Raw genomic sequence first — 19,397 nt, 5'->3', positions numbered from 1 at the left:
GTTGGTATGCTGCTTTTCGTAAATATGGCATTTACACAGGTAGTGCTATGAAAACCTCTACACCCACTGTGCTGGCGTGAGCAAATACAGACACATTTGGAGTCCCATACATTTGGAGTGGAATGCCCGGGATCATTTGATTGGCAGTCACCCTAACCAATAGAAAGTCGAGTTTACGACTCGTGGCCAATAGTAAATTCGCAGGACTTTCCGCTGCGAGTTTTTATTGAAGCGAGAACTCGACCCATCGAAGTATGCACCTTACTTTTTCCTCGGTCAGGGCTGGAAATCATGCTTGGAAAGAGCAAAAACATCGAGGATGGAATGAAGTTTGTTTTTGCTAGTTTTTGGATGACTTTCTGCGCCTGTTTAGTTGATGTTCGCTGTCAGGAGGGTAAGAAAAAGCCCCTTTTTCTGTTGACGCTTTTGGTTAAAACAAACAGACAAAAATGATTGCGACGTGACACAGAATTCCTAACATCACGTTAGCTTTTTGCTGAGTAACAACTAAAACTAAATATTGGTAAACATGTATTATTACAAGATAACACTTTGTTAATAACCTGAACTAACAAAGAGTTCAGGTAAAGCTTTAGTACGTGGCTTAATTATTTTTTTATTATCCTAACTTTCTAACTCATTTCTGAAACAAATATTTAAAAACTTGTTTCCCAGCTAACTTTTTTTTTTTCTTAAAGTTGGGACATATTTGCTGCTGTAGTCAAAATCAACTTTTGATTAATTTAGGGTTCATTATTTATGAATAGGACTGCAGAATGCTGTATCTTATAAAGCACATAGGTACAAAGGTCGCCCATGTGGTATGATGGACACATTCTTTGAATACTCTTCCTTGTCCATGTGTTTACCTGCTGCTCCCAGCTATCCTTACCACAGGCTTTTCTAAACTGCATTCAAGCCCCTAGCATGAATCACACTGACCATATTTACACACAGAGGCAAAGAGAGACAAATGATTACTCCAGCGTAGACTATGACTACACACCACAAATCATCTTCTTTGTTGTTTTCGTCTGGCTCTCTGGCTTTGGTTTCTTCGCATATCGGAAGCTGATTAAGTCCAGGGTGAATTGCAGATTCTGAATCATGTTGTTGAAATAGTAATCCTTATTAGCTGTGGCTGGGACAGGTTTTGGGAGCTCTACCTCAGCCTGTTTTCTGTTTTCACTCTGCAGTGATTGGCAGATTGTAGGGGATAATCCTATGCAGTGACAGGTAGGACAGGTGAACATCCTGTTTGCCAGTGCGGACCTGCAAAAACCTGCCAGCAAAAAAAAGAAAAGAAAGAAACTTAAGTGGGAAAAAACAGCATTTGCTTATTTAACACTTTAAATTCCTGTTTTGTTGATCTCCCTGAACTGGTCAGGACAAGCTGAAGTCATGCTCCACCTCCCACTAGTGCATAAGTGTACAACAAAAACACAGGTTTTCAGTTATTTCTTTCTACAAATAAAAGTGTGGCCTGAATTTCAAGCGTGCCATCTAACTAGCTTCTCTTTCACAGCTGAAGAAACAGTCCCACTGCACGATGCTGCTACCATCATGTTGGCCCACTGGGAAATTGTTCAATTTCTCTAAAATGTCTCTTTCCGACACAAACGGTGTCATGTATGCTGGCCAGAAGGTTTCGTTTTGGTCTCATGTGACCTGGGCATCTTGTTTTTACATCATTTTGGATTTCTTTGAACTTTTACAGAAAATACTAGATTTGCAGAGTTCACATGTAAACAGATTCTCTACCAGAGCTGTGTCTCTCTGCAGCTCCTCCAGTGTTACCATGGCTACAGTACTTATCTTTTTAACACACTCTTTGTTTGCCGTTGTCATTTTACCCTTCATATTTTTCAGATGATGTATTAATCGGTGCCCTTTAGATGAACATCTAAGGGCATGTTTAGATGCCCTTAGATGTTCAAAGGTTTCTTTTTTATAACCAAACCCTTCTAAACATCCCCAAAACTTTATGACCCCTGACCTTTCTGTTGCCTTCCTTGCTCTTCATGATGATGTTTGCTTTCCAATGTTCTCTAACAAACTTCAGGCCTTCAGAGAAAAGATGTATTTAATCTGAGATTAAATTACCCACAAGTGGACTCTCTCTACTAATACCTGGTGACTTTTTTTTGTATTATCAAAGTAAAGTGTGTTGAGCGCAAATTCATTTTTATTTGAGCGATATTCTGATAAAGCATCGCGTCTCATTTTCCCTTACACTTTTCTGCGTTGCTTTCTGCTGGTCCATCACATAAAATCCCCAATAAAGTGCTTTTGAAGTTTGCGGTTCTAAAACGTTTAATAGGCGCATAAATACTTCTGCGAGGCGCTGCATCGGCTCCTTGATGCAATCAGAACCAGACGGGTTTGTCAGAGTGACTGCAGGTGAAGGGGTTCAGCCAGCAGGAGACAATTAGCAGCCACCCAGAACGCAGCCGGCACTGCCGCTGTTGTGGCCTCCCACCGGAAAGTGACAGATCCATGCTCTGGTGCCCACAGCAACAGCATGTCACTCTGGCATTTCCACAGAAATCCTTTGGGGGAACTGAGGAGGGGAAGCAGCATTCAAAGGTTTGCGGTGGGATTTGAAGAGCTGTTGGGAAGTTGGGGGTGGACAGTGTGATGCAGGATGTGTGACACAGGGGCAGAGGAAGGTTATCTGGGGGTATGGGAGCCATATATGGATGGGCGGAGGGGGGTGGGAGAGATGTTTAGGCTCAGTCTGGCCTCGATGTCTCACTCAAGTTTTGACCATTCTCGGAACATGTCACCTCCGGGGTTTTTGTGGGGGCTTGAATTTGCGCAAACAGTTTCCAGAGCACTAATCTCTGACTCAATTGACTCTTTTCTTTTCCTATGAGTAACACAGATATTAGACGAGGTATCTAAATATTTGTGTTTTCTGTTCCAGTAGAAGCGTTTTAGTCAGCGCACTCAGGTCAGAGGATGTAATAAATTAAAGGCTGAAATGTTTTTAGTTTTTTTTCCCCATATGAATAGATTTTTCTCCAAAATATCCAGTTCTTTGTCTTTTAACCTTTGTTAATATAAGTATTTTGGCAACTTGTTCAACTTATGCCATAGCCTAGAGGAATTTCCTTCACAATTAGTTGCGTCATCACTCAGTTATGAATATAAACATGTCCAGGCCTGCAGGGCCTGTTCTGATTGGACTTGTTACGCATTTGTCCTGAAATAATGCTTCACCAAAGCTTTTAATATTCGCTTTATTTAATTTAGGAAAGTTATGACGAGCTTGTCTGCGGTTAATACGATTTGCCTTTGCTCAAAATGCAGCCAATAATTCACTTCTCACAGCTGGTTTGAGAGTAAAATCTGTCCACACGAACACCGAGTACAGACGATAGTCCTTCAAAGGCTACATTTGATCTTTTTGGCCAAGTGTGGCAGAAAGCTAACACGGCATTCCCACAGTGAAACCTGGTGGTGGAAGCATCATGCTGTGGGGATGCTACTTTCATTTATTTACCATTTATTTTCACTGCCCTCTTAAGTTCGTTCTTGCTTCCCGTTAGGTAACGGTTGTGGACATGCACTGCTGGGAACAGAGTCGGGTACCATAGCCTCTCCCAACTACCCGGGCACCTATCCCAGCAACGCCTGGTGTAAATGGAGGCTGCGCGTGCAGGAGGGCCGGACGCTGCGCCTGCTGTTTGGAGACTTTGACATCGAGAGCAGTCCAGGCTGCAGAAACGGATCCATCGTGATCACCGGCAAGAGCGGAGAACGGAGACTGGGTGAGTTCACCTACGATTTCATTGTGACCTCAGACCCAGTCAGCGTTTTGCCGCGATACCTGCTGACAGACTTAAATGCTCCGTGCCGTTATTAGAGAACTTACCGGCATGACTCTATAGTCATAGCATGCCATTTAGCTGAAACATCGATGGGAGACAAACCCTATTTTGCAACAAGCACATGTACGTTTTGCAACCAGCTGTGTCAGGTTGTGTCCCGAGGCTACAGATATTTGACAGCGCACCAAAAATCAAGGCTGGGAGATTGTGGCGATATAAGTATTGTGCTGAAGGTTGTTGGATTTATTTAAGCCCCACAACATTCACTGTTGTCTGTCTTTTGCTGCTAATGTGGATCATCTATAAATGTCAGGGATTTGTGAGAAAAATCTTTTTTTTCTGAGCCCAACTGATACTGCAGCATTTATTGTCATTAAAAAGATACAAAATCCTTGCCTACTATCAGTGGATGGTAAACAGTCAGGCTGTAGCTTATTTGTTTGCTTATGATTGTGAATAAGTATATTTTCTGTATCTGCATTCAATAAAGAGATTATTAAGCAGAAGTTTAAGGAGGCTTCTTGAAGAATAAATAAGAAAGAAATACAGATTTTAACGACTGATACCTTTTTATCTTTCTTCCATAAAGCCAGATCTTCTTTTCTTTTTTCAGTTTCTGGATCTAAAACCTTTTTTCTTTTCTTTTGATTTTAGCTGTTTGACTTAGTCTCTTTCCAGTCCTGGCAGTGTACTGCAGTGAACAGTATGTGCTTGTAAAATAAGTGAAGACCTGAGAGATTCATCATCCCTTTGTTGTTGGAGCAGTTTTTATGTAATAGTTTTTTGTGCCCAAAGTGAAGCCTTAAAGACAGGCTAGTACTACAAAACATCCCTTGGGTCAAGAAAACCTTTTATGTCTCGATGATTCATATGTCAGAAGACGGTTTGAAAATTAGATGAAAAAGCAGCAAACATATTGAAAGACATTTAGTCTGAAGAAAAGAAGCCCTTTCAAAACTATTTACGCTCCATTAACTTTTAAAAATGTTGCAAATGCTGCAACGCCGAACTTCAATGTGTTTTATTAGGTTTATATGTGATCAACACAAAGTAGTGTGTGCTTGTGGAGTAGAAGGAATTAAAAAAATAATAATGTTTGACAAATAAAAATCTGAATGGTGAGTATCTGCATTTAGCCCAGGATTAGCCTGCATTCAGCTCCAACCATCTTCAAGTCAAAAAAAAATCATCATCCCCACAGCATGACGGTTGCCGCCACCGTGTTTCACAATAGGGATTGCAAAATATGTCTACCTTTACATGTGAAAAGCCAAGGGTGCATATTCCCAAACAACCACAGCTTTGTCTGAACAAAATGTGGTTTTGCAAATAGGAAGACTAAAGACAAACGCACTCCTTCTGATTTTGAATTGGAAAACATTTCTAAAAAAAAAAAAAAAATGCAAAACGGAAAGTCAAACACAACTTGAGAAAACGTACAGAAGTCCAAGGGGTATGAGTGAACTAATTTAACTTTACTCAAGATTTTTGTTGCTTTTCTGTACTTTGACTGGTTGTTTATTCCCAGGCCCAGTGTGTGGGAAGCTTAATGCAACCATGAAGAATGTGACTCTTGAAACCAACGAAGTGACGGTAACGTTCATGTCTGGCCCACACCGCTCTGGACGAGGGTTTCTGCTCTCTTATGCAACGGACCAGCATCCAGGTACGTCTGCAGCAATCCCTCTGTTTTCTGACTAATTATTAGGCTACACAATATGAACAAGTGGTATTTAGAGAGACGGTATGCTATCACTGTACTGGAGTACATAGTTTCTGTATTACTCCTGTGCTTTGCCCTTACAGGACACGAACAGCACATAATCCCAGCTTCATTTAATGCATGATTACCAGCTGTCTGCGTTCTTATTTACAAGCTTTCACTGGTGTTTTTGTCATGCTCACTGTTCTGTTAATGTTTACCTCTGTGTGTGTGTGTGTGTGTGGGGGGGGGGGGGGTGTATGTGTGTGTGTGTCTCGGCTTATCGGCATTCATTCTCCATTGCTGTGTTTACTCAGAAACAAGAGTAAGTCTCCTTGTCACCAGCTGACTCAGGTCATTCACCTCCCTTTTTTCCCCCAACAAGGCCAAGCGCTGCCGAGTTCTGCTGCAAACCATCCGTCATGGGGGGGTTTAAGTATTAACATACTTCTGGGTATTTTAGTTCATAAATAAAGTTTTAGGGTGTTTTGGATCTTTCTGTGGATCGTACAAATGATTGTTTGGATCTCATTGCTATGATATAATGAGAGAGACTGTCCTCTTTTCTCAGTGAGGTTCTCTGTATTTGCAGTTTGTATCATAGTTTCCTGTTTTTCACTTAGTTGTTTATAAAATCCATCGGCATCTGGAGCTGAGGCCTTGAGCAGAGACACAGACCTCTATCTGTTAACTATGATGGCAGAAGAGCTGCTGGCGAGACTCGTGTTGTGTGACTAAGGGACGGCAACAAAGGCGTCAGTCACATTACAGAGACGACTGCCTTTCTCCTAATATAGAACGCTTAGAGCATGCCAGACTGTCTCATCCTGAATCTGTGCTGTATGATTCTGTGTCTGTGTGTGTGCGTGTGCGCGTGTTTGTTTGTAATACCTTGTGGGGACCATTTTCCTGACACATACTACATTGTGAGGACCGAAGCCTTGTCCCCACAAGGGGAAACGCTGTTTTTGGGTCAGGGGTTTGATTTAGGACTAAGATGTGAATTGATTTTGGTTAGGGTTAGGTATGTAATGGTTAGGGTTAGGATAAGGTTTAGGCTGTAGAAATGAATGGAAGTCAATGGAAAGTCCCCACAAAGATAGCCACGCAAACGTTAATTTTAGCATCTGATTGCTTTTTCCTTTTCTTTTCTTTTTTTTACAGATCTGATTAGTTGTTTACAAAGAGGATCCCATTTTAGCTTCCAGCATTTAAGGTAAGTTTGATACAGAGACTGAGACACAATCCAACCTGATGAAGTTTTTGACATTTGTTGCACTATAAGCATATCACATTAACTTTTGTTTGGATATTATTTCATAGACCAACCAGTGCTCTTGTAATACTGTGTAAGCCGTATTTTGCTGCAGTTTCAATTCATTTGGTGAAACATGGCAGTGGCTACATCATACTGTGGGAGCACTTTACCTTGGATACTGATGGGGAAGATGGATACTTTTTTTTTTAGCTTTTTAGTCTTATGTTTTGCTCCTGTTCACACTTGCAGGCTGCTTTGTGTTGGTCTGTTAGGTAAAATATATTAAAACTTGATATGACAAAATGTAGAGTTCAAGTGGTGCGAATACTTTTGCAAGACACTGTGTGTCTCTGTGGAGCTGCTTTCCAATCTGTGATTCTGCTCCTCAGTGTGTATTGCCCAGCTGGATGCAAAAATGTCCCGGGGGAGATTTGGGGAAACTCTGAGCAGGGCTACAGAGACGTAAGAACACATTTTCCTTTACCAAACTCTGCTGTGTTTAACTTAACTCAAGTTTAAAAGTACTATATTTGTTCTCTAATATCATAGACGTCGGTTTTATGCAAGTCTGCGGTCCACAGTGGAGCAACGTCTGACGCTTTGGGAGGCCGGATCACTGTGAATCAGGGGAGAAGTCTCACACTCTATGAATCCACCTTCGCCAATGGAGTACTCTCTAAAACGTTGGTTCCTGCGTTGTTATCACAATGAAAGATCACAGTGATGTTTGCCAGCTGCTTGTTTGACCTTTCTTTGATGCCGTTTTGACAGGGGGTCATTATCTGATAAGAAGCTGCTGTTTAGCAAAGGTAAGACCTTTTTTCTTTTTTTTTTACAAATCAGGGTTTCACCCTCAAGCAGGGCATTATTTACATTCCTTGAGTTTATTCTCTGTGTTAAGCTGCTGTGTTTTACATTTTGGCATCTCTTAATGCCTTAGCAGTCCGCTTTCTACAGCATGGCCTAAAAAATGTTCTTCATTATTAACATACTTAAGACACAAGCATTTCTGTAAAACAATGGGACATGTTCTTCCTTTCCTCTCATTCCCAACAGAATGTAGCAACATCCTGGCTGTCTCTGCTCTAAATGCATCGTCTTTCTGGGACAAAAACAGTCAAGAGCACACAGTGTTCTCAACCTCCAGAAACACAGAGTCCAGCCACGACTTCCTGCTCTGGACAGCAGACCACAGGGATCCCAACCCGTGGGTGGAGATTGAACTGGCTGAAAGGAGCACTGTGACGGGTAAAAAAATATATATATATAGATTTTTTTTTTTGCTTTTCTAATTCCTCTAATTCTTGTCAAGTAAGTTAATTTATATTAAGTATTGTCATAACTAACATTACCTCCATTTATTTATAACCCATCTGTGTCCAGGTTAAATCGTAAAACCCAGTCCCATCCAGTTCATTTGTCTGATTACAATTGGAAACTGTCCAATTTGGTCCTAATATTACAGTAATTTAAGTCGGCTTTACTCTCTCTACCTAAAGAAGGCCAGCCAATTTATTAGCGTCTTTGGCTTTGCAGCAATCCCTCATCCTGAGGAAGCATGCAGCAACAGGAACAGCTTCCTTTGAACAGGAAGATGCCTAAAGCAGAATCCTGGCCAGTATAATTGTCCATTTTCCACAACCAGCAGGGGGTTAAAGGGCAAGAAGGAGTCAGAGGAAATAAAGATGGTCCAGGAGTTCTTTGTTGTGGGAAAACTGGTTGGCAGATGTGGCTCAATCAGTGACTTCACCCATTAAAGAAAGAAAGCTGAAAGTCACTTTCTGTTGGAAAGATAATGTAGTTATTGAGGAGGAGTGGGGGGGACTTTACAGCACAGACATAGAAAACAAACATTAAACCATCATGCTAGGAGTATTTTCTATTTTGGTCACAATAAAAGATTATTCCAAATCTAAATCTGCCAGGTGTATTATTGATGCTGGGCCAGCTGGTAGAAAAACAGGAACATCACTGTCAGCTACTTGTCTAGGAAAAGAAATGCATCTCAGCACCAGGATGACTTTCTTTAGGAAATACATAACAAAGAGTAGAGCCCATAGCTGTCAATGATTTTGAGAAAGAAACCAGGACGGTAACCAAAGTCGGTGCATTGCAATGCAAAGACTACATAATTAAAAATAATGGGAGAGAATGGGAGGCTGAAGAACAGTTCAGAGCAGCATAAATATTAGCTAGGAGAGAAACTAGTGCTCCAACTTTGCTGTTTATTGGAAAGAACTTACATTAAATATGTGCATGCTTCTTCTTGTTGTTTTCCCCCAGGATTAGTGACAACAGGATCGTCGGTGAGCTACATGGAATCTTACAGTCTGCAATTCAGCAAGGACAGAAAGAGCTGGAAGACTTACAAAGATGCTACGAGCAAAGAAAAACAGGTTTGTGTCCCACCATGTGTCTGACACGCAGTCAGTTCATCCGCTCGTCTTAATCACGAGTACAGAGTTTGGCAAACGAACAAATCCAGCCTAGCAGCACCTAAATGTTACTTCCAACACTGAACTGCTGGAGACACAAAAGTAGCAAAACTTTTGTCAGTTTAAGTCCTGCGGGGTTCTTTAACAGCTGCTAAATTTATCTTGGTTTTTCTTATTCGCTCGCAGGTGTTTCAGGCGTACACAGACGGCCACCTCACGGTGCTCAACAGCTTGTTTCCTGCTGTCGTTGCTCGATTTATTCGGCTTCAGCCACTGAGCTGGCACGCCAGAGCTTCTGCTCGGGTTCAGCTCTTAGGCTGCCCTGCTGCCAAGGTCACGCCGAGGTCACGGCCTCCCGGAGGTGAGCACATCCTGTTTGCCCGAGTCAAATATTATCTGTTCGCACAGTTTCACTGACTCACAAGTGTCACGGAGGTAAAAGCCGCTGCTTCTTTTCCAGCAGAGTCTCCGTCCATCAAGTTTAACGTGGATACCCTGAACCCAAGCCCCTCACCCACTCCCACTGAGAAAGCCCTGACTGTGGAAACAACACAAAGTATGTACTTTGCATAGGAGAAGCAATGTAAATTGATTGTAAGAGTCTGTTTCAGCAAACCTCACTCCGTCCTTCCACACATATTCTGCTGCAGCCCACAGTCAGCCAGTGATCATAGCGGTGGGAGTGGTCCTGGGACTGGTGATGTGTGGGAGCTGTCTACTGGCTGGGATCTGGTGGAAGCGAAGGTATTGTGCATCAATGTTGCGCTGGTTTCACTTGCACATTTTGTCTGACTTTCTGCAGGATTATTGTTAGAATGAATCCTTCAGCTGTTTTCATTGACTTTACAGTTCCAGTGAGAAGATTACATACTCTCTCCATTGGCATGAATATTGTATTTTCTGGGACTTTTAATGACGCATTTGAACATTTCTTCTCGAAGGGTGGTTCGATAACACAAAATTACACATAAAGGCTCAAAAATATTCGTACACTTCCAGCTGTATATATAACCCTGAAATCAAAATGTTAAGAGAAGCTGCCACAAACCCTAACACGTCATCATTTGCCTGTACAATCAGAAAGAGACTGCAGTAGTTTAAAGGAAAGAAACCTTTGTTCGCCAAGAAAAATATAAAGACCGGACAAAAGTTTGCCAGAGACGATGCAGAGAAAAATCAGAATAGATGAGTCCTATTCAGAGGGTTTTTGGACTTCAAAACCATTAACATGTTTGGGATAAATCAGTGGCACAGGAACTCCTACTGCCGCTTGTGAGGTATTGAGTTTCTTGATTTTCAAAGAGCTTTAATGCACATGGCCAGCTGTGCATCATAGAATACACAACAGTGTGTTTCAGAGCGTGCTTTTGAAAAATCTGAGACCATCTGTGGGGAAAAACTAAAAAGTATCCGATCTGAAGCAGAACTGGACCTGCAACACCAGTTTTGGGCCTGTGTGTGTTCTTTGACCTGTTTTATTCTCTCAGTTTTATTTAATCCTGGAAAAAGAACAATTCTAAGTAAAGCCCCCAATATGACAATAATGTTCATCATAAGCGTATGTTTATGTTAACATCTGACCAGCACAGTATATGGCTATAATAACTTATTTAAATCTTCTCATTTGTAATGTGTTCATAGATAAGAAATATTTTACTACCATACTTCATGGAAACTTGCTAAAGTCCTTAAAACTTGTGTCTAGTTGTAAAATACCTTCATATGTTCTCTTGCCAGGAAAAAAGACTCTGCAATGAAGAACTCCTTACCGACAGGTGAGTTAAGCTCATAAATGTAAAATATTTCAAGTCCAGAGTCAAAAACGCTGAATTTGACTTTGTGTGTCTTTACATCAGTTGGCTGTCAGGCTTTTAAGGCAAAGAGTCTCCCGTGTCCACATTCGGAGCTCATCTCCTACCCACTGGTGCGCAGCGTGCACGACGCTCTGCCGAGCCCCCCTCTGAACGGTGAGAACTGAGGGACGTTTTCTGCTCTCTTCGGTCAACCCGGCCCTGCCTCTGTCATCAGCGGTCACTCTCAGCAGCTCCAACCAGACTCTCTTTGAGGCCTAACCATTCTTTGTCCTGGCTCAGCACATCGCCAGTCTCTGCATAAACATTCCTTTCTTTGGACCGCAGAGTCGCTTTGAAAGAGACCCTTTAATTGGAGCTTGATAAAGGCTGCCTCCCCCCCCCCCACCAGTCCCATCGCTGCCTCATCGAGCCCCTCGGCTTGTAATTCAGCTTTTCACACAGATACTCAGTGACTAAAAGTGTTGATTCTGACATGTTAATCTTAATTATTATCACTTGGTGAGCTTCAGAGTTGGGTCCATATGTAGTCTGATAAGATTTCTTTTACGTAGAAAATTATTTTCCAAACTTTTTACTTTCCCATTACCTAAATAATGCCATTTTTGGCTTTGTTTTTTACATCAATGCAATAATTATTAATCTTTTAGCATTCAGAAATATGAATTATTTTAACAATGTGATACAATTAGACATTATATGAGAGCTCTAAAGAGGTCAAACTACACTGCTTTTAAAAACACTTTTGCCACAATCCATTTATTTCCTGCTGGACTAAATCTAAAAAGTGTTACAGACGACCTCCAGGATTTACTGGTTCTGGACATGTCATCAGCACGCCCAGAACCAGTAAATCCACTCATAAACCCTGTCGTAAAACTGAGCGACGAAGCGCCACTGAGCAGCTGTCCAGGATATAAAATTATGTTATTCAATAGCCGCAAATCAAAGGACAGCTCTAAAAAGATACTTAGAGGGCTTTTTTTTAGCTCCTCTGAATCATTACATAACAGTCGAGGGTCTGTATACTACAATCCATCAAAAATGAGATAAGAACTAGAAGGCCATAACTCATCCATCGCTCCTTTTTCGCCTGCGTTTAAGGGGAAATACACTACTAGAGCTGTATTTGTTTCTGTACTCAATTTTAATAATCATCACCATGCTAAATGCTTTAAATGCATCTCTGTGACTAGTCCTGAAGGCATTTCATTTTTGAATTACATCACTGAAATAAACAAACATTTCTGTTTTATTCAGCTGCACCTGATAAAACAAAGTGACTTGTGACGTTTTGTTTTTTTTTTCCTCGTCTTCCCAGACTATGCTGCTCCTGCCATTACATCTGTTGGACAGAAGGTCGGTTCCACATTCAGACCCTCTTCAGATGAAGGCTACACCACTCCGTTCACCTGCGCCCATTACGACACACCTGGCAACCTTCCAGAGTACGCCGAGCCGCTTCCCCCGGAGCCCGAGTACGCCACTCCATTCAGCGAGCTTCCCCCCGAGCACAAACCGCCCAGCTTGTCGGGGTTGCTTCACGGCATTACGCACAGACCTCCTGCTCATGCATCCTCCACTCACAGTCAGTACGACTGCCCCTCACATAGGGTGCTGTTCAATGGCTACTGCACCCCTGCCCTGCACGCCAGCGGCCCTCGCCCTGCCAGTGAAGTCTACGCAGAGCCCAAGCCAAGTGATTCCTTGGTACAAAAGCACACTTATGAGGAGCCCTTGTGAATGCATGGAGATCAGATGTGGAGGACAGATCTACTTGGACCAGAGAACTCTTAGATCCTAAGAGGACACTAACCCAGAGCGTGCTCAGCAGGGTGAACGTGTCAGTGAGAGATGTTCAAGGACATCAGGAGTCACTATAGACCCCCCATCCCCCATATTCATAGAGGATATCAGGGTGGACCAGTCAGTACACAAGATCTGAGAGCCATGTTGTCAAAATATTTCCTTACAGGAAGTTATGGACTTGTACAGTTTTTATTCCATAGAATGCACAAAGAAACTACAGGTTTGATTGCGTCTGAGACGCAGAGAGTCTACCAATGAAATGTTCAATCACAAGCTGCACTTTCTACAGAAATGTACACATCCGTCTTTTAAAAAGGTTAAAGCAAAACAGTGGACTGACTGATTGTTACTCGCTCGTACTGTTCACAACGCTTTGTAGACTCTTGAAGAAACACTTAATGGTACACTGGTTTGGAGCTGTGACCACATATAACCACTAGATGGCTCTTGTGAGCTTCAGATTTCTAATACTGAACGACATTGTGTAACTTGTGTCTGGAAAAATAATATGTTAAAAAGTACTTGGGAGCTGTAACACAACAAAGGCACAAAGATACAGCATGAAAGTGTGACGAGGGAATGAAAAGTTTCACATACCTTCAGTGTGACTTTCATCAACACAAACACTGTCCTCGAAGCAGGAAGAAGTTCTAAACTAAATTAAAAGAGGATGTCATTATTAAAACTGTATACAAAACAAACTATTTTGGATTATTTTCCTTTCATGTGTGTGTTACATACAGTATGTGACATACTTCTGCGTCAACTCTGTAATTTGTATAAAAATACAATATCTAATATTTACTAAAAAAAAAAAAAGCAGAAAATTGAACTTTTTCTAATCACATTGAATTGTATCCTTTGAATATAAATGGCAGTCTTCTAAATAACAAGAAGTCAGCCGTTTCTTGAATTAGCCTTTACACTGAGGCTTTTACAAGTTGTGTGTTGAAGCTGCCTCTTTCACAACAGAATAAGGCACAATTAAAACTTATCAAGAACAACACGTTTTTTTCTAACTGGAAGAGATGGCGCCACACAATAACACTAATCACTGGTCAGTGAAGTCTGCCTCGTTGTCTAAATGATCCATGTGAAGAAATCAAATAAAATGGACAAATTACTTGCACATATCAATGAACGAAACACAAAACAACTTCACAACAGTTGACAGATTTCGCTGCTGTGCCCTATCCGTACAGGGCCGTGCAAAAGTGTCCATACCTTTTGATACTTTGTCAAGAGCAGAACTCGGTAACGCCTTTAACGTGCTTTATTGGGGGTTTATGTGAACGACCTACACTAAATAGCACATAATTGTGAAGTGGAAAGAACATTATGCACGCTTTAGGAAATGCATTCCTTTTCATCTTCTTTCTTACGTAATTCGGCATCTGTAGTCCCTGCTCTCCTTCTCAACACTGTAGCAGCAACTTATTTTGAAATAAAATTCTTAATAGGTCAATCTGGTGCTTGACGAACTGCCGATAAATGTGCACTTAGAGGAAAAAAGTTAGCTAGCCAACTAGTTAGCTAAATTACACTAACAAGCTGCAATTAGCAAGCAATTAGCTTGTTAGCAGTAGCCTAATTAGCTTCGATTCACAGAACGTAAAGCGCGTGGCTATTGACTGACAAAGTCCCACGAGGGAAAAAAACTACATAAAATACACCAGATTGAATAGTCCTGCCATGACAAAATTCAATACGTCTTTAAGGTCAACTTGCTTTGTTTTGATAGATTAAGACATTTTAAAGCCTTAATTATGAATTTACGAACCTGCAATACTCTGACACTCTCAAATTAACATCAGCAACCCTCCCGACCCCAATGGGATAAGGGTCTAAGAAAATGGATGGATGGATCCATTTACCTTCACTTTCTTTTCATGCAACAATTTGGGTAGGCGTTTAAAACAAAATCCCCCCCAAAAAGCACTGAATTATGTGGTTGTAATTTGGCAAAATTGGGAAAGACTTCAAGGAATGTCAATACTTTTGCAAGGCACCAACACCAACATTAATGCGCTTTCATTCATTTTGATTCTGAATGGTTTCACTCCTCTGTCCCCGATTCTCCTCTTCCACCCGGCCGTCGTGCGAGTAGTGCACCAGGGTCTGATGTCGATTCCTGGTCGGGGCGTCTTTAAAACGCAGACCGCAATCCTCACAGGCATAGGGCAACTCCTCTCTGCTGCCGCCTGCTCCTTCTGCTGGTGACCTGCTCTCATTTCCACTAGTTGGGATCCTGCTATGGTTAGTGGGGATCAGTTCTGTGGAACTGAGAGGATCTGGAGCTGAAGCCCTGACCGTCACAGGTCCACCGCTGGACGAAGGCAGAGTTCTTGGACGCCCCGGAGAGCATCCTGTTGGTTTGGGTCTCGCCTCCCCGTCGAGTTCAGCTGACAGGCAGTGGACTGTGCGATAATGGAAGCGGATCCCAGAGCGATTGGAAAAGCCCCTCCCACAGAGGCTGCAGACGAAGGGCCTCTCTCCTGTGTGGATGCGGGTGTGGATCTTAAGTGCTCCTGACTGGGTGAAGCACTTCCCACACAGGCTACAGCTGTAGGGCTTCTCCCCTGTGTGAGTCCGCAGGTGGGCCCGCACCCCCGCCAGATGGGGAAAACCCCTGCCGCAAAAGTCGCAGGAATACGGTCTTTCACCTGTGTGAATCCTCTTGTGGATCTTCAGAGCTCCTGACTGGCTGAAACTCTTCCCGCAGTCGGTGCAGGAGTAGGGCCGGGCGCCGGTGTGCACGTTCAGGTGAATGCGGAGATTGCTGTGCGAGTTGAAGGCTCGGCCGCACTCCGTGCAGAGGAAGCCTGGCTGCTTATGGGCGTGCTCGGAGCGCTGGTGCTGCAGCAGCTGAGAGGGTCTGGAAAAAGAGGCGGGGCAGTGCATGCAGGGATGCAGAGACAGAAGGGGTCTTCCTCGTTCCTCTTGCTGCTGCTGGCCTTCTCTGTGCTGCTGGCGGCAGACCTGAGGACAGGTGGGAAGCGAGCATCGGCAGGACAGGCAGGGAATGGCAGCAGACAGCTGTGTTGAGTGGGCCAGCTGAGGGCAGGGAACGCACGACGTTATGGGGCAGTGGTGGTGATGGAAGTGATGGTGGGCGTGGGTGTGGGAAAAGGGAGAGTCGGCACTTTCCTGACTATTCATGAGGTGAGTGCAGGCTTGTACTCCTCGGTGGCAACAGAAGCAAGGAAACATGGAGAGATGAGCCAAAGAGCCTGCTGAGGGTCTTAAGGGAGAGTCGAGGTTTTGGTTCTGGCTCTGGGTCCCTCTGTCTGCATCGTTGGTCTGTGGTCGGTCGGACGGCCTGGACTCCTGCTCCGACGCGGCGCCGGTGGTGTCTGGAGAGCACAGGTTCATGCTCAGGTCTTTGGGCTGGCATGAAGCTTGAGCTAGTAGAGATGAGGACAGCGACTGTCGGGGTGTTAAAGTTTCAAAGGAGGATGAGGAGCTAAAGAAAGGACAGCCGGGGCAGGTGCAGGCATGATGCTCATCCAAACCTGTGATACAAGAAGAAAAATGTGTTACATATTTTTTACCAAAACTAACAAAATTAACGAGGAAGATCAACATTACTGAGACGTGGAACAAGAGGTGGTGCAGTGCTTGCAATATTTATTGGGATCGCTAGTAAAGATGTGTTTAAAAATTTAAAATTTTACTTTGTAATTTCAGTATATTTATTCAATTGGTATTAAAACTTCCTCTCAAAAAATACACCATTTATTTAAACTTTTTATGTTAATTAGAGTAATCTACTAACTGTTGTTAGTAGATTAAATAAAGAAATATGACATGATAAGTGGTTTTAGCATTTAGAATAAAAGATTAATTTAAAAAAAAGTGTATATTAAGTATTGTGGAGGAACTGTAATGCTGTGGGCCTGTTTCTTTTCCTAAAGCTCAGGAAACATGGCATCATGAATTTTTAACATACAGCTAAATTATTTACTAGACCAAAAAAAAAAATCTACCTTTTTTAATTTCTTAATGTGGGGATATTTTCACATTGATAAAAATATGCTCAATTTAGAATGAGCATTTTATGTGTTTTTTTTTCCCCAGTGGTGCTTCTTCTGCTGTAATAACCAGGAAATTTACACATCTTTACAAATGTGCAATGAATTCGACAGAAGGATCGCAAAAACAGAAGTTCCTCTTACATCAAAATATACATGACAGCTACTTTGAAAAAAAGAAAATTATTGCGTAGCTCTATGTAGCGCTACACCATAAAACAATTTCAAACATTTATTTAAAATCATAAAATGTCAGTAGAAACAATGATTGTAGACCTTCAATTTTAATAAGGCAGACAATTCATGTCGTCTACCAGGCACTATAATTATTTGAACACTTTTACAAATTGGAGAAGAGATTGCAACATGTATTGAGAAAAATATTGCAATAATTTTTTTGTCCATGTCGTCAAGCTCTAGCTGTTACTCATCAAGACAGGCAAAATCTTGATATCTTATTAATCTGCAATGGACTTTCATCTCCACATAACACACGGGAGAAATTTGCTAATTTAGGTTTGATTTATTTATTTTTTTTTTTTTGTTTGTCTTTCAGTTCAATTTAAAACTACTAAAACTATATTAGATATTTAGTAAAGGTGTGAAGGAATGTCATTTTAATCAATAATCTTCCATATCTTAAATAAGAGACATGGAGTTTGTTATAATTTAGAGGAAATAAAGTAATTCGGGATAGGAGGTTGGTTTGATTGTATGCTAAAACAGCCTGCCATATTTGATGCCACCTTCTGCTCTGCCTCTGGCCTCTCCCCTCCTGTGTGTTGCCCCAGCATGGACCGGTCTGCCCGGGGCTGCCTCTCTCCTCTCCTGGACTGGCTGCAGAGGCTGAAGGGGCTGCAGCGGTTGCAGCGAGGAAGCTTTGAGTCCGAGAGGAACACCAGCAGCAACAGCCGTCGTCCCCCATGCTGCGTTTCTCACATCTGGCGAGTTTTTGGACTGGTTTCCAGACGAGAGAAGATCACTGATGTACTGGTGCATCTCCATCCAGGAGCACTGGGCATGCTGCGACACGTAAAGCAAAAAGAGCCGTGACGTGGGCTGGAACCATGATTTCCTCTTCAACCAAGGCCTTTAAACATGCAGCTTTCAAACCCATATTATTGAACGAATAGCTTACTCACATTATCGCTGCTCTTGTCTTTGTCCATACTTTACAACGCCGGCGAAGGAGGGACCTCTCTGCTTTGCCCCTTTACGGTGTCAAAACAACGAAAGCCACAATAAAATAAATAAACACGCGTTTTGTCCTGACATCAACACACCCAGTCAGACTATGTACTTCCGGGTTAATAAGTCACGTGCAAACACACGTGACGCCTAGCAGACGTCGCAGGGACATATTTTGCCTAAATAAACGCGTCCATTCAGTTATAGAGGAGACCTACTTGTCATGAGACTTTTGACTTTTTTTGTTTTCATTTTATCACGTTAAACGTACAAAATTTCAAGTATGCTATTTTTGAGATACAGTGTGAGAGAGTAACAATGTAGCACTACTGTGGATATGATGTGGCTTTAAGAGAGTCTATGAACGTTAAAATTCACGTCTTACACAGACTAAATCGATTCAAGTGTGAACTTTGGACCATTAAAACTCACGAACAAGTTCTGATTTAAGGAGTTTTGACAAATTTTTTTTTAGCTTCTTACTTACTGGCTTTATTTCAGTATTGTTGCCCCTTGTTTAGCTCCATCCATCTTCAAACCAGTCATCTCCACAGTCTGATACTGTCACCACCATGTTTCACCCTATGGATGGCATCTCATATCCTCCTCCCGCCCCAACACACACATATCCTGGACTTATTGGTTAAGAAGGAAACAGCAGAGAAACAAAAAAAGACAAACACAATATGACGTAAGCAGCACTGTTTTGCAGAAACCCTGTGTATACCCTTTGTTTTCAATCATATCTTTAACGAGTTATTAGGATGTAAGACATTGTGGACAAAAACTTGAAGTAAATAAATTTATTTCTAATTACTTTAATAGTGTGACAGAAAATAGAAGAATGCAATAGAAATTCCTTTATTGTCCCATAATAGAAAAAAAAAGATGAAGTTCTTTGAATTTAAACTGGAGAAAGACAGAAGGGAAGGAGACTTAAGACAATGAACAGTTTCTTAAGAACAGCAGACATGCAGAGCCATGAGCTGATATCCTACATTCACAAATAAATCTTAGCCACATACTATAAGATAAACGTTTTAACTCAATCTATCAAACGTTGCGGCGAGGTGTTTCCGTCTGGAACCGATGTGTGCTTTCCTTGTGAAAACTGTTTTAAGTTACAGTTCTGGAAACAGGTGGATTTTTATTCAAGGTTCTCAAGATCCCGTGTGGCAGTCCGGATCGGGGTTTCTGCTGGGATGGAAGTATTTTTCTTCAAACAATTAGTTAAATATTATTTATAGAGCACAATAGATTATAGAATACATCACAGCCTTATGTATGCTGATGACTTACAGCTTTAAACCTCATAAACAGAAGTTATTTT

General features: G+C 42.0%; 2 protein-coding genes across 3 annotated transcripts; one reads left to right on the top strand and one right to left on the bottom strand.

The window, feature by feature from the left end:
* The first annotated feature begins 214 nt into the window (after positions 1-214).
* On the top strand, positions 215-13,552 carry LOC103478461 (discoidin, CUB and LCCL domain-containing protein 1). 2 transcript variants are annotated; one of them, XM_017309730.1, is made up of 15 exons: positions 215-394; positions 3,552-3,773; positions 5,362-5,499; positions 6,700-6,751; positions 7,183-7,255; positions 7,343-7,476; positions 7,565-7,602; positions 7,850-8,041; positions 9,077-9,189; positions 9,415-9,589; positions 9,692-9,784; positions 9,879-9,972; positions 10,966-11,003; positions 11,085-11,195; positions 12,361-13,552. In XM_017309730.1, the coding sequence occupies exons 1-15, from the start codon at positions 292-294 to the stop codon at positions 12,780-12,782; spliced, it is 1,998 nt and encodes a 665-aa protein (XP_017165219.1). In that variant the 5' UTR covers positions 215-291; the 3' UTR covers positions 12,783-13,552. The 2 variants fall into 2 exon arrangements, with proteins under 2 accessions (XP_017165219.1, XP_008430568.1); XM_008432346.2 differs by having other exon boundaries at positions 9,689-9,784.
* LOC103478460 (zinc finger protein 2 homolog) lies at positions 13,019-18,199 on the bottom strand. Its single transcript, XM_008432345.2, has 3 exons — positions 18,022-18,199; positions 17,626-17,902; positions 13,019-16,360 (listed from the first exon to the last, which is right to left on the bottom strand). Exons 1-3 carry the CDS (start codon positions 18,046-18,048, stop codon positions 14,880-14,882), a joined length of 1,785 nt encoding a protein of 594 aa, XP_008430567.1. The 5' UTR covers positions 18,049-18,199; the 3' UTR covers positions 13,019-14,879.
* Positions 18,200-19,397: the final 1,198 nt, after the last annotated feature.

Source organism: Poecilia reticulata, linkage group LG16 (assembly GCF_000633615.1).
Source record: "Poecilia reticulata strain Guanapo linkage group LG16, Guppy_female_1.0+MT, whole genome shotgun sequence".
In the NCBI taxonomy this organism is placed as follows: Eukaryota; Metazoa; Chordata; class Actinopteri; order Cyprinodontiformes; family Poeciliidae; genus Poecilia; species Poecilia reticulata.
Note: the sequence above shows the minus strand (reverse complement) of the source record. Positions and strands in the feature narration are given on the sequence as shown.